This window comes from Symsagittifera roscoffensis, chromosome 4, assembly GCF_963678635.1.
Source record: "Symsagittifera roscoffensis chromosome 4, txSymRosc1.1, whole genome shotgun sequence".
NCBI classification, from domain to species: Eukaryota; Metazoa; Xenacoelomorpha; order Acoela; family Convolutidae; genus Symsagittifera; species Symsagittifera roscoffensis.
The window spans coordinates 72761185-72783372 of record NC_087065.1 but is presented as its reverse complement, the minus strand read 5'-3'; the positions used below and the strand labels follow the sequence as shown (position 1 = coordinate 72783372).

Genomic DNA, 22188 nt, shown 5'->3' with positions numbered 1-22188 from the left:
AGCCAACTGACAGTTGGAAAAGAGTAATGAACGCAAGCAAACTGAAACAAAAACTGTTTTTGAAAAAATTTCAACTTTTGAATTTCGAAGAAAAAAATAGATGGCCTTAAACTTCTTTGAATTTGTAGATACTGGATCAATAGGTTAAACTTTTATTTCGATGGGAAATCTGATAATTAATTTCCATAATCTGACCATCAATTTAACAAAGGAAATGAAGTGAACTTAGAAAGAAATCAACAGTAAAACCGCAAAAATCAAAAAAGACCTGTTATAAGAGTACTCACTACGTTCATTACTCTTAAAGCACAAATTATTTAAATTTTCAAAAGCGGTAAACTTTCAAAAGTGAAAACTTGTTCCAGACTCCAAATTTAAGGGCCACAAAACTGCCTTAATTTCAGTATTATATTTTCAGATTTTAACTGCGTGTCATATTTTCACGGCCCAATTATTAGACTCAGTAAAGATCAAAGACTTTCACACAATATAATGATAAAAATCAACAAACTAAATCTAAAACTTCAGCCGGTTTCTTATCTGGTATAAAATTATATCTGCAATGAAGATTATGAGCGATAGGTCTTCGGTTTGATGAGAATGAACACCTTGTTTTTGTGAGGGCAGAACAGTGTCTGAACAGCTGTAGTTGGATCTTCAGGTGTTTGCTTGTGGTGACCTTGGGGAACATTTCCAGGTTTGGTTGAGAGTAGCAGCACTGACAGCGATTCTTCTTTACTTTCGGAAACACCTAAAACCAGTGATGTGCATTTAAATTATCCTTTTAAAGGATATTTAAAGGATCCTTTAATTTTTATGCCCTTTTTATACCAATCCTTTAAAAGGATTTCATTTAAATGATCCTCTAAAAATTACAACTTATTTAAAGGATTAGTCGCTTGCCTTGCGTCATAGAGCCAGTCTTTGTGCTTGCTTCTTATTGGTTGGCGGTTTATGTTGGTTGGTTTCTTATGTGTTTGCATAGATATACAGAATGTTATGCACGTAATTACGTTATGAACAAGAATGTAATTGGATGTTACGCTCTTTCAACTATTACTAGCAATGTTGGAGAAATGTTATGCACGTTGAATTGAATGTAACATTGTTTTAACTTACCTTTGCATCAATGCCATCAATAAAGTACTTAATTACGTGAACTAAATAAACAATTAGTTATGGGAAGAAAGTCGTTTGCCACTCGACCATTTCTAGAGCAGCATTTCGAGTATTTAAAAGGTGATAAATGCTGCAAATGCACTGTTTGTCCCAAGAAATTATCAGGAATTGTTAAAACAAACTTCACAAACAGTGATATGGATCATCTGAAGAGGTTACATTCGGATCTTTATTTACACTTCTTAGAGTCAAGTGGCCCTGCAAATCAAATGAGATTATCAACCAACAATTCTGTTGTTACTGAGAGGGAAAGAAAACGTCGTAAAGTATCCTTTGCATTTGCTTCAACGCCCTTACCAATGAATTTGTTCCGGAATCCTGTTCAAAGGTCTTTCCTCCAGGCTCTTATAGAATACCAGTCTATTCCTAACTTCAGATCAATCGAAAATGACATACAATCGATTGCTAGCGAAAACCTTTCAAGAATTAAGGGAGCGAATTATTTTGGAATACAACTTGATCATTGGAGCGACGTTCGTGGTGAACAGTGTTTACTCGTTACCGTATCAACAATTGATCTAAATTGGACACAAATACTTCAAGTTCTTGAATTTATGGTGGTTGACAGTACTAGATCTGATATAACTGTGCAAGAAATACACTGCGTTTTTTGATGAGACTTTCGAAGTTGATGGACAATACGAACATGAGTTACCTAGTTCTGACCTTTTTGGAAATTTTCTGGGCTGTGGCGCCCATAGGCTTAATAATGCTATATGGGATGCAGCTAGGAATGTTCCTTTTTTCGATCAACTAAACGAGTTCAGTAAAATGTGCAAGGGCCCACAACTGGCAAACACTCGTTGGTATGGTCATCTGAGACAAGCAGTATGGGTAAGAAGCAATATCGAAAAACTGGATGAAGCCAAAAGAAACAGAAAGCGTCCTTTTCATCTTCTAGACTCTCTGGCGGTAGAAGACATGGCTAAAACTCTTACAAACGTGCAAAAACTTGGTCGTATACTTGAAAGTGAATGTCCGTATGCAGATTTGGTGATGCCTACTATCAGAACCTTGTCAAACATTCTTGACAAATGGAGCCGTGAAGAAAGAATCCATCAAGAAGCAAGAAATTTCTGTGCAAGATTGTACACGACACTTTCCCACATACGGCGATTTGGTGATTTCTCTACTGTATTTTGTGCGGCAACCTTGCTGAGTCCAAGTAAAGACAAAAGATCAGCACTGATGCCTTCTGAAGAAGAAAGAGCAAAGTTGTACCTAGAAGAAATGGGCCGAACTTTGACGACTGAGGAACCCCACATTTTACAAGCTACAGTAGCCGAAAGTGAAACAATTGAACTTATTGACGATCCTATTGAAGACATATTTTAAAAAAATGTCGTGTGTCCCGAGAAACAGCACCCCACGTCTCTGTGTACGACATTCAATAAAGAATTTTCTGATTTTCTTGCTATCGATGAGGACATTTTGGCATTTGACTTCTTCAAACGAGAAAACAAACGTTTTCCAAGGTTGTCGAAAGTAGCAAAAGCTATTTTATCTGTAATACCCTCACCTGCATTAGCGGAAAGAATGTTCTCTAAAGCTCAGAGTCTGACGGAATGCAGAAGAAATCGTCTAAAAACTGAGAACTTGAAACTTCGATTACAATGTTTACTGTAATGTAATCATTTAAAGGATCCTTTAAATAAAATTGTTATCCTTTTAATTTTTATTTTCCTTTAAAAACTGTTTAAATGCACATCACTGCCTAAAACGCAGAAAATTGCAAACGGTACAGAAATTTCTGGGTTCATTGATTGACATCCACTAATCAACGGAAAATTGAACGTCAATGAACTCAAGGAAACTGAAAAACGATTGACCAATCTACGGAAAATTTTCAACTTCATAATTTCGGATAAAAAATATATAATGTTAGAGCGCTTTGAATTTCAAAAATATTTTGCAAGTTACACTTTTTTCACATAACTAGCTAACCAGAGATGAATGACTAGATAATGTCAGTGATTTTTTGAAAAGCAAATTTCATAAAAGCAGATATTTTTCGAAAATCACTATGAATGGTCATTTCTTTTTTGTCACATATCAAAGAACAGGAAAAATATGATACAGTTAAATAAAAAAACCTAAAGGTGGCATGGCATGGTTCTGTCGAATTAATTGATTAAAATAACTACCCAATAATAACAATTAGTCCAACATTTTTAACTAGATAATGGACGAAGCAGTTCAACCCAGTTGTCTCAAAATAGCAAAAGTATTTCCTATACTCAAAGAATGAAAAGAGTCAATTCCACGTTATATCTTTAATTCCTGCTGTAGGAACATTCTTTGAGAAAGGATTGCGAAAAATGAGCTTGGTTTTATTGATAACTGGAAAAACCGAAACCAACTTTTGAAGCATAAGGCGAAAATTCTACCACTGAACGATCAAATCGGATAGCAATATTTCAAGCTTTCATTTGCCAAGAATGTTTGATGTTAATAAAAAGGTTCGTATCGATTTTGTCTTGACAGGATTTTAGCACACTTTTATCTCGGCTCTAACTTTGACTAGGAGCAGAATCATTTCAGTTAGCGACAAGCACTCTATTCCCGTACCTAGATCATTCAAAGCACGACGTAAGGTTTGCAATAAATATCCATAATCCGGTACTTTATCCAAAATGTTGCAATAAAGGATACTTTAGTCCAATTGTTTAGGTAAACTTATTAAATATAGATAATGACTGATGTTGAAATGACGTTCTCCTATGATGGTTGGAACATCACATTCACTCAACAACTGCGCAATGACATTGACTCAATGCCTGACCAACCGATTAGAAAAGTGGATGTGCTCAAGAAATTTCTCAACATTATTGAGAAGCAATCACATGAAATTCAGCAGCTCAAAGACAAAAGTGAATTTGAAAATCGAAATGTCGACAACCAGGATGAGGTACACGGTAAATCAGAGAGAGAGTGGTTAGACTCGAGAACTATTCTAGAAAGATCTGCCTCTCACAAACATGTATATCAGCTCCGACCCATTAAATGATGAGCTAAAAATTATACGTGAAAAAATGAATATAATTTTGAATAAGCATAACATGGCAGCATATCATCAACTTAAATCTGGTTATAAGTTTGCGCCTGTATTATTTTAATTCATATTTCACGCCAATCGTGAAATGGTTTGGAGACGATTCGCATGTTTCAAGAACTACAGAAAAAAGCGGGGCAGCATGTAATAGTTAATTGCACCGCATGATTTTTGATTGCGTTTCATTGCTCGATGACGCGGTGCAAACTAGAAGCCAGAGCAAAACAAATCCCGACTTCTACGCATAAGCAGGGCATATACGCACACAATCCAAAATTTGCGAACGCCAAAGCAAAACCTTTAGCGTCCGTCATAGAGTTAACTTAACGTCTTTTGAAGCGAACAAAGATCAAACTACGCTAGACATGTCCGCGACCAATAGCCTGGACATTGATGTACCTGAGACTACTAATAAAAATACAGCAAATACGACACTACAATAGTTACTTCGAAACAATCAAAGTGCAAGGAGAAAGAAAATGAACTTGTCGCCAGTCGAGGAAACCGATTCGCCGACTTCAATAGCTTCTCAAGTTGTTAAAACTATTGTTCCTACCTTAATTGCTGCCCTAAACCAAAAAAAATGGATTGCACAGCACATCTACTTCTGGCATTGATACCAGCCATGCATTCGTGTTGAACAACCCGAAGAAAGTTAATAGGCACCCTTTAAAATCAACTTGCTCAATCTTGCATTTGAATGTAAGATCTAAGCGTGCTCAGTATTTTGAACTTATAGCGTTTTAAGCGAGTTGGATAGAAAACCTGGTGCTATTATTAACTAAAACATAGCCGAATGATACGGCGGATAATCCAAAACATCATCAGATAATTGATTACCAGTGTAAGGTTGTAAAAAATCTCAAAACAAGAGGAGTAAGCATAAGCTTAAAAACGGTATCAGCTTGACCAGTCTTTTAGAAGTTAACATGACAATTTTGAAAGTATTGGATTAAATGTAAGCTGGAAAAATTGAAGTATGGTTTGGCTGTTATTTACCGGCCACCCCAACTAATATTTCATCCTTTTGCGATGAACTTGACACACTGATTGAAAAAAAAACTGTTGCTCAATATCTTAGGTAATTGGTGAAGATTTAAATCAAGACATCCTATTGAATGGCGAAGCACAAAACAATTACAAAGCCGTTCTTGAAGCTATTAACTTTCCCCATTACTAGATCAGAAGCTACTAGACAAACCAGAGTTTCGAGTTCTTCTCTAGAACACTTTTTCACATAACAAAAGAATATACCTCAGAAATAAGTCATGACACAAGAACAGATCTTTATCCTAGTTTTTTTTCTTTCCCGTATGCTCCAAAAATTGCAGACGTGAAAGTGACCTACAGAAACTTGAAGTCATCCAAAACATTATAGAAAGAGAACGTTTCAAAAAGAAGTCTCCAGTGTACAAGGATTAATTGGAAAATCTATCGCAAGTAATTGACAGTCGTGTCCTCAATGGCAACATTGTTAAAACACTAGATCAATATCCGCAACATAAGGGTAGGAAAACCTCAAAAAATATGGATGACAAAAGAAACAGAAAATGCAATGTCCAAACGTGTAAATTTACACTTGAAAATGGTTGTTTCGAGGCGATCGCACACTGTATGAACAATTCAGAAAACAGCAAAATGCAAAGATTAGTCTAATACGGTTCACTGTGGATATTTTCTGGACTTTGCCGGGTTTGGACGTTGACGGTTTCAAAAGCGAAACACTTCATGTGTCTCATTGTGTACCACAGGGGTCTATGTTGGGCCCTTTACTACTTTTAATTTTTATCAATAACCTGAATTCGTCAGCTGAAGTACCGCTGTTATTCATTATGCAGGTGATACTTCTCTGATTTCTAAGTAAAAGATTGAGTTTCAGAAAAACCTTAGTAGGGTAGGGCATTGGCTGAATTCCAAAAAAACTATCGTTTAATCGAAAAATAAACTGATGCCATTTGATATATTTCGGAAACTCCCCCCCCCCCTAGGCTGATGCGAATAGACGGCCTTCAATTCTGTGTTAGCTCATGTGTTGAACATCTGGGTATATGTTTTGACTTCAAGTACATAAAGACACAAAGGCAAAGCAGAGCTTCGCATCACTTGCGATACCAGAAAAATAGCATTACAAGATAGCAGACAGGAAAGGAAAGGAAGCAACTAAGTCTAAAGAAAACGAAAACTTTTTCGAAGAAACTGAAAGTGCAAGATTTTAAAATGTTGTCTGTAATGATGTTATATTTGCGGGAAACACGTCCAGAAACACTTTCGATGGGGCTTAATTAAAACTGAATCGCTTTTTGAGCGAAAAAAAAATTGTTGTCATGAAAAAACTTGAAAAAAGCCATTTTTACAATTTTAACTTTGGTGCAATCCGGAGGAAAGCATACAAATTGAAGTTTTCAAAAACAACGCAAATTATCTTATCAAGCCCATAAAGTATACGCTAAAATCAGATAGACAGAAAAAAATTTCAAGCAAAAAAAAAAAAAGAAAAAAGACGCATTCAAGTTTATAAAAACTACAAATTGCATGAAAAAAAGAAAACAAAAAAAAAATATAATGGAAAAGCATTCAGCGAAAAAATCTACGATGTGGCAACTCAGCCGACAAAACATTGCGTTTCAAAAAAATGTCGGCTCATTTGTCTGCGTATATTTCCCGTTAAAAAAACAGGCACTAGCCAGATTCGAACCCAGGACCTTTGCCGTTTCAGGTGTAGTCGTTACCTCCAGACTAAATGTGCCGGAGACGTTTCTAAATTTGAATTCATTATAAACCAAGGTACCTAGTGATTCAAGGGATTCTGTTAAACAAGTTGTTAGCCCGAAAAAAGACATTCCGATTTGATAACGATTGCTAATTGCGACCGTAATCATGTATGCACTCAAATAGCAAACTTGATAGGCTTGATCGATCGTTTGCGTTATTTTTATAACAAAAGAACGCTTTTCGAATTCTGTGATAAATACACTGCCGAAGTGTTTTAGTTAGCTGGTTTTTGTTTCTTTGTTTTCTTATTTGCCAGTGGATGATACTTCTGATGCTAAAAGATAAAGATAACATAATTTATTTGAGAACTATTTCGACGCTAGTAATTTGCTTTTGTTGTTCTTGCAACTCAGGTTCAATCCTTGCAGGTGTGGCATAGCAATTACAATTTCTGGTGTATTTTTATATCGATTTGTAAACTTTTAAGGGCATAATTGTTAAGGAATTCATAATTGCATTACTTTTTAGTCGGTGCACTTCGGTGCTTACTTCAGATTTTATTATGAATTTAATGATATAATTGATTTCATTTTTTGCCAAAAAATGATTATTTAGCACATTTTGATTTAATTGAATCGATTACAGACCAAGCTATGAAAATACTCTATTTGCCAGTTTCTGAAACGCAATTTGCTTACAAAAAAAATCAATGTTCATGTATGACAGTGCTTGCTAACTGCTAACTGCATTCCCTTGTTAAATGAAATCATCTTGATTCTGTTAGTCAAAGGCTGTTTTGATCTTTAATTAATATTGGCACCATTATTCGTTCGGACTGGATGGCGAATTAATGAACTTTTGGAGAGCGAATTGAAAAATTTGAAAAAGTAACCCATTACTTTTGGAGGGCAAATTAAAGGAGACTTAAGGAGACCAAAAAAATGAGATTTAAGAAAAATATTTAACCTCTAAGCTCTTCAAAATCCTGAATCTTCTATGGTTACAGTTTTTTTTATGAAACTAACCCAATTAAAGTAAACTGGATCGGAGGATTACTTTTTTTATTTCGCTAGGAAATCTGAAAATAGAAGTCTGCTTTCAATGAATTTGAATTGACTTTTGAATTCAAAACTCCAACGGCGAAAAACCAAATTTTCTGAAAAAAGATAGTCCTGAAAAAACACTTTATAATGAAAAAATACAGAACAGCTGCTAAGTCAGCGAACAAACAGAAAAACTTGAATGGATTTAACAGAGGCGCGAAAACACCCAACACATATAGCAAATTAACTTCATCTTAGAGTTTCGAGAAAAATCATAAGATCGATTGATCGACGTTGTTAAAATACGCCCTGCAACCATTCAAAATCCAAAATTCACCTCTGTGTACCAATATTTTCGGAATCATTTTTATCGAAGCTTTGGAGCGTAGAAACACTGTACTAATGCAGATAGGATTCCATACTTTGGGTATGACCAAGTCTTTGGCCACGAGGAGTGACAGTGTGTAGTGTGAGTTAAGAAGCGTGAGTTCCTCAAATTCATCAAACTGTTCCAGTTTTCCCACTCTCTCCCTCTCCTGTTTTTCTAGTGTTTGAACTGCAATGTGGTTCACGTCAGCTGTCAAAACCTAAATGTTCTCAGTGTTCGTGTTGTTGTCAAGATTTCTGCATTTGATAGACTCGTAAAGACTCTCAGACTTAGCCATCATTTTAAGGTGAAGATTTTCAAATTTCGTCGTAAAAAAACACAGCTTGGACCAAGGACAAACCGAAACTATGATATGGCTTAAGCAACATTTAATACTGATATATCGCTTATCATAAATTGGCAATGATCCCACAATTAAAACGTATTCGATGAAGAACTCCAGACTACGGTGTTTTGTTCCTCGGAAAGCATTTAGTAGAGCTCTTTTATAGAGAGAATCTTGAAACAAAATATGATGTTTCCCATTAAATGACAACAGCAAATGCCTTTGAATAAGCAACAAAGTAGAATGAATATAATTTGTAACTTTGATTGCCTTTATAAATTTAGGTTTCAGCCTCTGTCTCAGTTTGGGTATGGTGTTGTATGTCTCTGGGGATCCAAGGGGACAGTTGAGTTTCCTGAAGTGTTTTGTCATGAAACGTCCAAAAGGGTCCCTGGTGTTCACTTGTTCGTACAACACACAGACACTCCGTGGGAACCTCTACATACGCAGCACAGAAATCAACTGAATAAAATCCAATAATATTATACCTGGTTTCAAATTGGTAACTTTTTTGATGATATGCTGGCTGAGGTTAAGAAAAATTCATTTCTGTCTTAATTGTTTTTATAAAATCGGTTCCTCATTTAAACTTACTCAAAAAATATTTAAATAAATCGAATAAATCGATAATTCAATAAAAATGATTTTACAATGAGTTTTGTGTTAATTCTGTACTAATCGAAGTACTAGTCAATTCGTAACTGAAGTATGGCTTACTTACCTTGGCAATCAGTGTAAGAATAGCGTCACTCTTCTCAGTTGGTAGATACACGAGAGACACTTCGCAGAGGAACAGGACTCCGAACTTAGGCGACACTAACGACTTCAGCTGACCGAATAACTTGTCGCAGTCTGACAAGTCCCCGCCAACCAAGTGCAACAGCTTCTGTTCACTCCTGCAAAGCAAAGACAAAAAAAAACAAATTACTCACAAAATATTGCTGAAAAATAAAAGAACGAAGAACACCGTTAACACAAAGACGAAACGTGACTTCGACAACACAAACAAAAAACGATCAAAAGAAGTTTTTCAAAATAGGAAAGTAGAAAAATACGGCTAGAAAAGCCAAAATATCCCCACTAGATAATCGAAACCTGTTTTAAAATCAATTGCTTGACAATTGCTCGATTGAGCTTTACTGTACCATACAACAACATTGATTGCAGTTTAATTAAGCTGATATAGCTCAAATCAAGCTATGTAAAATCCCCAAACAAATTGAATTGGTTTTCAATTCTTCTATTGTTCAGGGACTTCTGTTGTTCTATAATCTCTGCTGGCTCTGCTTGAGGAATAACGCGTAAAGTAACGATTATGAATGAAATTGAACAAAAAAATTGAGTAATTTGAAGTGATGGGACGCAAATTATCACATATGGCTGATGAAACTATTGAAAAAAGCTCCAACAGAATAAAGCTGTTTTTCAGAATTAAGAAGTAAAGGAAAAAGATCCATTATAAGAAGGAATTGGAAAAATAACTCATTTAGAAAAAGAAAGTAACTAAGACTTTAAGAAAAATATGTCATCATTCTAAACCAATTTAGCAAATTATTTAAGGCTTAGCAAACTTTTCAATTCCGTCTGATGCTGAAGGAAAGTTATAAGAAACGCTAAGCAAAGTCCTCAGTTTATCAAAAAGTCGTTATGAGTCCAAAAATTTCACAGCCTTTGCGATGTTCACATTAACAACTCCCAAATTCAAAAAAGAAATTGAAATAACAAAACATAGCCAACAGAGTTGGGAAAGTGTAAAAAAACCAGGAATGTGAGTACTGCTCATGATTGGTACTTTTTTCGTACTAGATGAAAAAACAAATTTTAAAATCCGCTGGAAAATTAGGAAATTAAAGATCATTTTTGAAACTAGAAGTCATTCACCTTTTTTCATGACATTTCACTTTTGCTGTTTGATGGTGGAGTTTGCTTTCATTTAACAAAAGAAATGAAAAAGTCAAACAGCGAAAATCAAATTAGAGCGTGAACAAATTTCAAGAATTTTTCCTGAAAAAAAAGTGAGCAAAACATACTCGTGTCATCAAGCAAAAAATTTTGTACTGGTAATTTTGTAAGATCATTATAAACAGACGTTAAAATTACAGTCAAACATTTAACATACTTAGTTACAGAGATTATTCAATAATTTCCTTGTAAAATTAAGATATACATTTTCATCATTCCGTGACTGCACTTGAATTTAAATGAAATGAACTACCCTAGGAATATTTTTTCCATTTACATGTGATCCAAACAATGAATATGAACTGAAAAACAGCCATAGTAAACTGTAAAGTGAACAATGGCTTTGAAGTGAATGACCATTTTAAACCTCACTCATTCAGCAGCTTCTCCTTCTCGATCATGGCCTTCTTCCTGTCCATGACTGCCTCTGCGTCCACCTCCACATACTTGACCACATGTTCAGTGGCTCCACTGTCCCGCAAACGGAAGAACATGGTGTCGAAGCCAGCACCCAAAGAAACGACCTAAAATGCTTTTCATTCGAAACATGAAATTTTCTTTAGCAACCTGGATTTTCCTGTTCTCAACCTAAACTGCTTTGCATTTACAACCTGGATTTTTTTGTTTACAATCCAAATCGTTTTTCATTCACAAACTGGATTTTTTTTCACAACCTAAACTGCTTTTCATTCACAACCTGGATTTTTGTTCACAACCTAAACTGCTTTTCAATCACAACCTGGTTTTTTTGTCCACAACCTAAACTGCTTTACATTCACAACCTGAATTTTTTGTTCACAACCTAAACTGCTTTACATTCACAACCTGGATTTTTTGTTCACAACCTAAACTGCTTTACATTCACAACCTGGATTTTTTGTTCACAACCTAAACTGCTTTACATTCTTAACCTGGATTTTTGCTCATAGCCTTAAACTGCTTTTCATTCAAAACCTGAACTTTTCATAATTAACCTATGGAAGTTATACCAAAAATGTACACAGAGGCAAAGCCTCACTTCGCAAAAACTTGCGAGAACACGACAAACAGCAGCTCTAAATAATAATAAAAATTAGAAATGAGTCTCGAATTAGTGGAAAAAAATTCGGCAAGCTTAGAGATTTGAACTTCCGACCGACAGATTAAGAGACTCTCACACTAACTACTCAGCCACGGAAGCTTAATAGTTACCAAACACTAACTCACACGTACATGCATTTCATGGTGTAACGAGTGGTTTTACAAGGTTAATTATGAAGCCCAAATATGTTTGTTATAACCTAATTAGTCCGTAAATCAATTTTCGTATTAATCGAACAACGTGAACAAAATTTTAACTTGTAAAATTTTGCAGGTGAGGAGGGGGAGGAAAAAGAGCCCAGATGCTATGCAATTTCCAATACTATATTGAAATTTCCAAATAAGTTGAACACTTTCAACAACTTTTATTTGCGAGTTATTTAGAAAAAAAAGAAGGTTCATAGTAATACACTACGCTGATCGCTAGTGTAATAAGATTCTTCACTACGTTCATCGACTCTTAATATACAAAATTCTCGAACTTAACCTGTCTCTAAAGACTGCTGAATCAAAGGAGTCCTGTTCTGCCAAGTTGAGGGCTTTCGACTGTCTGAGTGCATTCCGGCTTTTATTGAACACTTTTATTTGCGAGTTAGGTTAAAAAAGAAGGTTTGTAATTAATTACATTTTAAGCTGATTGCAAGTGTAATAAGGAAAGTGAAGATCATTGGTATTGGTAATGTGAAGTGAAGATGAAGATCAATGGTAATGATAACAATAATACCAAGGTTCAGCTCTCTACGAAGAATTGCTGTTGTGCCCCGTAGAACCCCAAAATATCTACTATAATTTGGTCAAGGTTTCACTTTTGCAGATTTTTTTTACTTCATCTTCAAATCTCAACCTACGTCTCGGAAGTTGACAACAAATACATATTAGATTCTAATGCATATATGGGGATAAAAACTCGGTCATGAAAAATGAAAATTGGCGAACCCCAAAAAATATTAACTTTCGTTTTAACAATTAACTTTTAAAAAACTTATTTTTCAATTCGACAAACTATCAGTTAACTTTTCTTTACTGACTAAAAACGTTTGTTTTATTGAGTAAATTATTTGGACTGAAACTATAAAATTGAATCTGTAGCTGACTTTACATTCTCTAGAGACACATGCAATTTGATTCAAAAGTTCTGAAATGTCATTTTCGATTTAGAATCAGGGATGCCTAAAAAGCATAAAACATAATCGCAAATTTTCGGCCTAATCGCCCCAATAAAATCGAATATAAAACTGTTGCCAACTTCACACAGACGTTATCGATATTTTTAATTTTCCCCCAAAACAGTAGTGACTAGCTTAGAAGAAAATTTTTCAAAATTTGGTTCCTGACAGCCATTTGATTTCCATAATTGGAGCCTTTCTTTTTTTTTGCTGCTATTCCAACTATTTAAGTTATACCAACCCCCTTGTTGACGTCTAAAATTATGCTGATTTGTAAACAAAAAACATACCATACATTTACACAAAAAAATATAACAAATTGCTTTAAAGTTTCATTTTCAACCTTTGACTTTCAAATAGGATTGGCCCAATTTTTTTGCCGTTTCACTCCATATTGAGTTATCTCAAGTCTCACAAAATTGAATTTATTCGACATATTTGCTTCTAAAATTCTGAAATAAAATGCAAACCTGTTTGATAGGCACATCATTGCCAGCATCGTCTTTACAAGTCGACTTTTTCAATAGATGAGTGACAAGCGCCTGTACTGCATAAGCTCTTATAAAATATCCACGGTTAATGATTGGGCTTCTCGTAACAACAGACGAGACAAATTTGGACACATATGGATCCTTGAAGTACCCTTTGTGGACCATAGCTGCCTTGCTGAGCGTGCACGCGTCATTAGTGCCCTGAACTGGGGCACTCATCTATGCAAGAACTGATGTTTGACCTTTGACCCTTGCTTCTCGAGGAGTTCTCAGTTCACTGTTTTGTTTTGGTTGACCTTGTATTGTTAGTTTGCATGTTTCAATTTGAGACAGAGCACGTGGTAAATTCAGAATTGGATCTAAAACATCTTGAAGGATGTCTAAGTGCATGTTTTAAAATACAGGGCAGTTATCTCGAGAGAAACGAAAAAAGTTAACCCTCACCCGGGAAAAATCACCCCGAAAAAAACGCGCCTGATTGACGTCAAAAAAGTATTAATTTATTAATTGTAGATTGATTCAGAAAAAAAATATTCGGATATATTCCATACAAATTTGCTCTCAAAGTTGGTTCAATTTGCATCAACCATTTCACGATTTATAACGACCGTATCATATTTCCAATCTTAAGTTTAGGAAGGTAACAACAGCGATTAGCCTTTTTCAATCAAGCATTCAACACACTTGCTATCGCAGGTGTAATAAGTTATTCAATCAACCTCAGGTGCAATTAATTATTCAAAAATGAAAAATAAGGTCGAGGAACGAAAAAAACGTAATCAAAAAGAGTTCATACAAAAATAGTTCTTTATACGCATCCAAAGTTTGACATTTAGCTCAATTTAATCACTCACGAAAGGTGAACAACTAAAAGTTACGGTCTTATTTCCCTCGCAATGTTAGGCACACCAAAAAGTGAATTAAAAAATATCTTAAAAATCCCTTTCAGCCGTGATTCGAGGTCCCAGAATTGTTCCAGAAAATTTCTCTCAAAGATGACAATACGCAGTGGTCTGAACAATTGCAGTCTGTCTCAGTTTTAAATCATTTGTAATCCAGATTAAATTCAACTTATTTACCTTCATTAAATTCAACTTAAATTCAACTTATTTACCAGATGCATCATTTCAACAAAACTTTACAACTGAGCCAAATTTAGGATTTATTTAAGCTTCGGCTAACAAATTGAAAAAATTCCAATCATGATTTGGTTTTCGATTGAAGTTATGAAACTTAAGCAAAACAGTAACTGCATTGAATTTCCGCAAAAAGTTGTTAACTTAAAAATATAAGTATGGTGCAATCACCCGATGAAACAGTCAAAAGACAAAAAAAGCAAAACTTAATTCTGAACTTGAAGAAACAAAACAATGGATTATGATTTTTTCTTTTTTCATTTTCGAAGTACTTAAGTTGGAAAAATACACCGATTTTGAAATAACGATTTCCCATAGCATCATACAAGCTCAGGTAATATTTTAAAATCTTCCTTCTAGATTGATGAATGTGATTTATAAGGTTCAAATAATCTTGTTTTAATATAAGATTAGGCATTAAATGGGGAATTAAAATGCTATTTGGTTTTTTGACATTCAATTGACAATTTATCGTATATTACCGTGAAGATTCAAGAAATTTTTCTGCTTGACCATTTTACGATTAAAACTGAGCCAATTTGAGAAACCTGATCAATAGGTGTTATTTTATTTTGCTGGGAAATCTGAAAATTAAAGTACATCTTCGAAACTAGAAGTCAATCACGTTTTTTGTGATCTTTCGCTTTCGCTGTTCAATAGTGGATTTTCCCTTCCTTTTAATAAAGGAAATCAACTGCACTTAAGAATTGAAAAACAAACTGCGAAAAAGTAACTGCGCTACGTTCATCGATTTTCAAACAGCCTTGAAAGACATTGATATACATTTAACGAGGTGTCATAAAAAATTTTAATTAACATTTGAAAAAAAAGTTTTTATGCCCCATCCCTCCTGAAACACGCAAAAGCATTTAAGAAAAAGTGCTTTCGGAGCGGCATATAAAATAAGACGAATAACAAAAAAACCAAAAAAAAAATTAACCAAAAACTTTTAGTTATAGTTAAAAACGGTTTAAAGTAAAATAACAACACATCCATAAGTTACTAAAAAGCGTACCAGATTTAAACAAACATATATGAGCCAACGGAAATTAGGACGAAAACCAGGAATCCGAAAAGAAAAATCAGCTTTTTTTCAATAAATTTTATTGAAAAAATTAATTAGTACCTAATATGATTTGAAAGATAGATTTATTTGATCTTTCAAACGGAGATTTGAAGGGTAAAACAAGGAAAACTAAAAAAAATGATTGGAAACTTTCGAACATTTTTCAACTTAAAAAAAATAAATCACGTTGAAGCTCTTGGAAATTCAAATACTTTTTTGATTGGAACTTTTTAATCCCGTTTAAAGAAAACTGGATCAATAGGTATTAATCAACAGAGCGTATTAATCAAAAATGAAGTGAACTGAAAAAAACCGAAGTCAAAAGACGAAAAATCAAAACAGCGTGAACTAATTTAAAACTTTTTCCTGAAAAAAAACCTGAGATCTATAATAGTCCGAAACAAATCTTAATAAACCAAAACATAGCCAGTAGAAAGTGTCAATGAAATCAACGAAACGAAAAAAATATCATTTTTGGACATTTAATAAATTCCGAACTTTAGAAATGATCGGATTAGGGCACTTTGAATATCGAAATTCTCTGGTGATTGACTGTTTTTTCTCAGAACTAACCAATCAGAGACACCTATATCAATAGGGATTTTTTTGAGAATTTGAATTGAAATTAATGTATCGAAAAATTACTCGCTATAAAGGTCTGCGTGAATTTTTCGTACTAAAACCATCACATTATCAAATAACTTCGCTGATTACACATGTAGAAAATGCTTTTACACAGAGGCGAAGCGGAGCTTCGCATCACTTGCGATACAATCTGTGTGAGTATGATGACCAGCAAACGAAAAAACAAATCAAAATTGAAAAAAAAAACCTTCAAAAAATCGTTTTTTTTTTGTCAAAAAAAAATTATAAAAATTGCAAAAAAAGACAGAAAATTCCAGAAACAAAATTACCTGCGCCATTAGAAACTTTAGTAAGAGCTTTCAAAAATACTTAAAACAAACCGAATGTTTCTGCAGGACCTAAGCCGCCAAAAAATAGCTGACCCGAAAGTCTAGAATATTCAAAATTTTTCAGTTTCGACAAAAAAGAACAGTTACCGACTGAAATCGAACTTCTGCATTAACTGCACAGAACACTCCATGAAGTTATTTCAAAACTTTTTAGTGAACATCATGAAAATAAAATCAAAAAGAAGCAAAATTGCATAACTTTTTGGAACTCAATTATTTGCCCAAAACCGGAATTCACTGAATTGTTTTTAAATTGAGTAAACAATTCCCAAATTTTAGGTCAGTTTGGTGCTGCTAAAACTAAGCCGACAAAAAAAGCAGACAAACAGAAGTCCGAAGAAGATTTTTTGACGCGCGGGCAATTTCCCGCTTGCAAAAAAACAGGTCCTGGTCGGATTCGAACCACTGACCTAGGTCTTTAAAAGCAGGTGCGTTACCTCTTCGCCACATGCGCGAATTAACGTAAGACTTTTGATTTAAATTGAACCAAAAGTAAAATGATCCAAACTAGTTGTTAACCCGAAAAAATATAATACATCTTCTAGCCAATTAATGTTGTCTTACCGATATGTTATCAAACATGAGATATATCAGTTCGCTTTTACAGGAATGAAGATATCTGCAAAAACCGAGATAAAACTGGTATCGGTGTTACTTGTGTAGCTCTAAATTCATTGTACAAAATGAAGATAGTTCAAACGTGAACATTTACTTGATTCTACTACCATTTGAAATGCACAGATAAAAAAACTTTGTCGAAATAAAAACTTCTTTGCAAAAATTTCTCGTTTTACGATGTGTGGAGAACTAATCCATTAAACAAATACACGACTTCTTCTTTAACCATTCTCAGCTTACCAGGTATCATTCCAAGGTTGAAAAATATCAAGGAAAAGAAAGTTTATTACTTAAATAAGCCAACTATTACAAATTACAAATTGTTCTGGCAGCAATTTCAACATCAGTTCATAACTCTATTATCTTTTTCCACTGCAACAGTAGTCCAAGTATTTTTAATACCAAAATGTTGGCAAAAAATAATTGACCTCAACAACTTAATCGGTCAAAAAGGCGATTCTTTGAGCAATTTTAGGTCAATTAATTTGGTTCACACACGTTGACTGAAATGGATATTACCAACATTTTGGCATTAGCTATAGATACAATCAAGAAGTTCGGGTCAAAATCTGGAGTACACTTTTGGCACATCTGTCTGTTACTCCAGGCATGCGACGCAGAGAAGCTAATGTCCGGGGTTGAGTTGAATTGAGAGAGTCGATTACAGTCTGAGGTAGAGTGCGTGTTAAGAAAGAGTAGTTCAGGTCGGAGGGAAGCCTGATTTGCTCGTCCATTTCCAGTTCTAATTTCGTCAATGATTTACCCACACTACCTGGAAATATAATTGGAACTCAAAAAAACTTCATTTCATCCATATTGAAATCCGTGACGTCAAATTCCGGGTTGTTTAAAAAGCAAAAGTCTCTTTCGGTCGCTTTTCATCTTCAAGTGCTTTTTCTCATCTACATTCATTTTTAGCCTATTGCCCGAAAAGCTTCAACATTTTAAACATAGCCAACAGACAGCTGGAAACGAGTCAATGGACTCAAAGAAACAGAAAAAAATGACTTGTTTTTGGATTTCAGAAAAAAAATGCCATTAGAGCTATTTGAAATTCCAGAACAATTTATGATTGACACTGCTAATATAAAACTAACCCAATTTGAGAAAACTGGATTATTGGAAAAGGTTTTTATTTCGCTGTGAAATCTACAAATTAAATTGCCATACCTGGTGATCAAAAAGCGATCAAGCTTGGCGATCAATTCGAAAATGCAGAGGTAAAACTTTCTTTAAAGCCCTAAAAATGGTTTGTTCTAATTTAACATCATTGATAAAATAGTTGAAAATACTTACTTATACTTGAATATTTTGTTTCAAAAACTGCATCTGCGTGTAACTTCCAAGCCCATTTCGGATCTAGCAACGTCTTTCCTAATTCCGATTCTTTCAAATAATCACTGCAGCCAAATTTTACGCCCAAAGATTCAAAGTCTTTTCTGGCCATCAAATTGAACAATGTCGTCTTAGAGTCACATTTGAAGTCGTAATTGACCTTCGAGCATCCTAGGTCACCAAATTTGGTTTGTTTTAACATGTCAATAGAATCTTCCAATTTTCGTTTTGTGTCTTGAAATATTTTCCATCTCCTTTCGTCGACGCTTCTCAATTTGTGTCCTATCGCAGTGAGTCGTCGGTCGGCGTTGTCACATCTAACCGAAGTTCGGTTTTCGACACGACTGCTGAACATGCGATAGGGTTCCTTGGTTCCAAGAGTAGTTAGGTCATCTATCATTACTCCTGTGTAGGACTCACTTCGCTTAGGGATAAATTCTGATCTGTTTTGGACTTTCAGCGCAGCATTAATCCCACCTAATCACGAGCAAGTTTACCCTCAACTTAAAAAAGCGAATACCGTAACTTGCGTGAACAAAATCATCTAAAAACCTTTGTAAGCTATATTTCATTTTTCGACGCAGCAAGAAACAGTTCTATTTCAATACATTTCTATGAGTCAAATTTACGCTCAAAGAGTCAAGAAACGCTCGATGAGTCAAGTAATACCAAAACATAACCTTGAGACAATTTTTATCACAAACCTACAAGCCCTTGCGCTGCCGCCTCCTCGTATCCCGTCGTACCATTGATCTGTCCTGCCAAAAACAGACCCTTCACTCTCTTCGTCTCAAGGGTAGCGCACAGTTCTCTTGGGTCCACAAAGTCGTACTCAACTCCATAAGAATATTGAGCTATTTTGGCATTCTCCAGTCCCGGAATCGAATTGACCATTTCGATCTGAGAAGCAAAAAGTCCTTCTATTCATATTTACCAGAAATATCCAACTGTTCATTTAAACAAGTACTTCAAAATGAGCACCTGACTTTGCAACGGTTTTGCACTAGGGGAAAAAACATGCCTTTCTTATTCTCCCAAGCCGAACTAAATTGTAAACGTACAATTTCATGGTATTCACACATTTCGCCCCTCACACGTTTCGCCCCTCTTAAATCTAGTGGCACATTTCGCCCCTCAATTTACTGGCACATTTCGCCCCTAAAATGTACATTAAGAAAGCGGCGTTAATTAACTGTGTAATAAGTTAGGTACGAAACGTGCGAGGACGAAATGTGTGAAATTATTAGGGGCGAAATGTGCCGCTAGATTTAAGAGGGGCGAAATGTGCGTGGGACGAAACGTGGGACATTCCAATTTCATAGAATGTATGGGTATAAGTTTTGGCTTGAAAATAAAATTATTATAACAGACGAGCTCTTTTCAGATAATAATGAAGAACATTTCCAACTACTGTAATTCTCGAGTAGATGAATTCTTGATAAAGAATTTAACAGACCTGGGTTTCTTCGGGAATGGTGACTGAAATTCCACTGGGATAGACTATGTTCGAATCCAGTCCTTCCGAGTCCAGGAAAACCTGGAAGTGCTGCAGTTTAAAGCGAGTGAATTTCGCCTCTAGAGATGGACAAAATCGAGGCCCCGTTGAATCCTGTTCTACTAGCAAAAGACTGTTTTTCACATTTTGTTCCACTATTTTTCTCGTCTTCTCAGTGGTTTGCGTTATGTAGCTGCATATTTGGTTTTCAGGAGGAATCGAAACCTTTTCGTTGATAAAACTGAACGAAAGAGGATTGCAATCAGGCAAAATTTTACTGCATTTCGAGAAATCGATTGAGTCTTTATACAGTCTGGGTGGAGTTCCTGTTTTTAGTCTTCCAAGCTGAAATCCCAGACGATTTAGAGTTTCAGACAAACCATACGTCGGAGATTCGTTGACACGACCTCCAGGTTTTTTATTTTGACCACAGAAAAGAGCTCCTTTAAGAAATGTTCCAGTGCATATAATGACGCAACTGGCTGGTACTTTTCCATGACTAGTAAGGACACCTTCACAATGATTTCCACAGTCTTCGGGAGTGGAGCTATCTGCAACAATTAGATCTTCAACTGGCCATGTTTCGACTGTCAAATTATGAAGAGCAAAGATTCTTCTCTGAAACAGATTAATATATTGTTTCACCAATATCTAATTCGGTTCAGAAGGTTAATCTTTAATAAATTAGTTTCCAAGTATTGTTACACTTATCCCACTTGGAAATAGTAAAATTGATGGCCCATCAAACAACAAGTTTTGAATTTGCGTTTTTAATTTGCATTATCATCAGTTTTGGGTATCGAAATGCAAGGTCTTACCTAGACGTACCTGCATCTCCGTTTTGTACAATTCTCGATCTACGAGAGCTCTCGGTCCATGCACTGCTGGTCCTCTGCTTCTGTTCAACATCTTAAACGAAATGCCCGCCATGTCACTCACTTCGCTGCACAATCCACCCATAGCATCCACTTCCGCCATCAGATGGCCTTCAAAACGAAAACAATTAATTCAAATAAATCAACAATATAAATTTACCGATAGTTAATTTACCCACATTACGAGGCCAAACTGTTCACTGGATAGGCGCTTAATTTTGTGTCTGTATCTTCCTGGATTCCAGAGACAAGTCTTTAACAATGTTAAAATTTTGTCGGAACAATCGCAGGAACCTAAAGAACAAAAGAAGAACAAAGTGAACCTACTTGTTGCGGAATCCGCTTACAATTCACAAAATGCACAGTTTGGTCTCGTAATGCAAACTTAAAATAGAGACTGAGCTCGAAACTGATCAGCTCATTATGTTTATTGATCAACAGAACCAAGGACTAGCTAATATTGAACAAAATCCTAAGAAGACACTATTTATAGCCTTCTGAAAAAAAAACATGCTAGGACAAAATCAAAACATAGCCAGAGTCAATGAACGCAAGTAAACAGAAAAAAATACGGACTTAATTTTCATGAAAAAATTCGCTTGGAAATCTGAAAATTAATTTCCATTTTCGAAACAAGAAGTTGTTCGTTCAAGTTTTCGCAATCTTAACCCTTTTGTTGATCGACAGTGGATGTTGCCTTCCATTCAACAAAGGAAATGAACTGAACTTAAGAAAAAATCAAAATTCAAACCACGAAAACATAAAGTGCAACTTCATCAAACCTTTTCCGACCCCTCCGAAGGCCGGGTTGCATGACATCTGGCCAATTGTGGCTTTGCTGTGGGTCAGTAGGAGAGTTTTGCATCCCATTCTGGAGCACACTGCTGCTGCCTCGCAACCGGCATGACCTCCGCCCACGACAATGACGTCATAACTGCAGTCAACATCTAAAGACAGTGGCTGATATTTCACCTTACAATGGAAGGCCTTAATATTGGCATGATCTTTAAGATCAAAGAGCTATATCTATCCTAGATTGCATGAAAAACATGTAATATAGGCATTGATCTTGAAGATTAAAAAACAATTTCTATCCTAGATTGCATGAAAAAAATGTAACAGAAAAAAAACTAAAATGAATACATTTTTTCCAGCTTTCCAATATCTTGATTACGTGATTACCTGAGATTGCAGAGAAGTGTCTTCCCAACCCACATCTTCGACTTTCTAATCTGGTCAAAGACCTCCTGATCAATCTGGGGGCCCATATTGAAGCAGCAAGTGGTTTTAT

At 35.2% G+C, this 22188-nt stretch overlaps 3 protein-coding genes across 3 annotated transcripts in view; all 3 read right to left on the bottom strand.

Annotated features, from left to right (window-relative positions):
• The window catches only part of LOC134844570 (tRNA wybutosine-synthesizing protein 4-like), a 30315-nt gene extending 16528 nt beyond the window's left edge, over window positions 1-13787 (bottom strand). Inside the window, exons 1-6 of the mRNA XM_063861307.1 lie at window positions 13378-13787; window positions 11034-11185; window positions 9421-9595; window positions 8970-9137; window positions 8409-8573; window positions 609-751 (exon numbers count right to left, since the gene is read on the bottom strand). Of these exons, the coding sequence (XP_063717377.1) occupies window positions 609-751; window positions 8409-8573; window positions 8970-9137; window positions 9421-9595; window positions 11034-11185; window positions 13378-13617 (1043 nt within the window). The 5' untranslated portion in view covers window positions 13618-13787. The remainder of the gene's footprint in view (window positions 1-608; window positions 752-8408; window positions 8574-8969; window positions 9138-9420; window positions 9596-11033; window positions 11186-13377) is intronic.
• The window catches only part of LOC134845014 (spliceosome-associated protein CWC27 homolog), a 502234-nt gene that overhangs the window by 457137 nt on the left and 22909 nt on the right, over window positions 1-22188 (bottom strand). The window lies entirely within an intron of this gene.
• LOC134845012 (tRNA uridine 5-carboxymethylaminomethyl modification enzyme MnmG-like) lies at window positions 17741-22165 on the bottom strand. The gene is made up of 7 exons (XM_063861844.1): window positions 22080-22165; window positions 21680-21831; window positions 20851-21008; window positions 19984-20640; window positions 19232-19427; window positions 18489-19004; window positions 17741-17964 (listed from the first exon to the last, which is right to left on the bottom strand). The coding sequence occupies exons 1-7, from the start codon at window positions 22163-22165 to the stop codon at window positions 17741-17743; spliced, it is 1989 nt and encodes a 662-aa protein (XP_063717914.1).

Excerpts from the sequence above, each read along its gene's own strand:
- LOC134845012 (XM_063861844.1), bottom strand. The coding sequence starts at position 22,165 with ATGGGCCCCCAGATTGATCAGGAGGTCTTTGACCAGATTAGAAAGTCG. Across the intron at positions 21,009-21,679 it reads CTTCGGAGGGGTCGGAAAAG|GCCATCTGATGGCGGAAGTG; the intron begins GTTTGATGAAGT and ends TTCGTTTTGAAG. Across the intron at positions 20,641-20,850 it reads TGTACAAAACGGAGATGCAG|AGAAGAATCTTTGCTCTTCA; the intron begins GTACGTCTAGGT and ends AATCTGTTTCAG.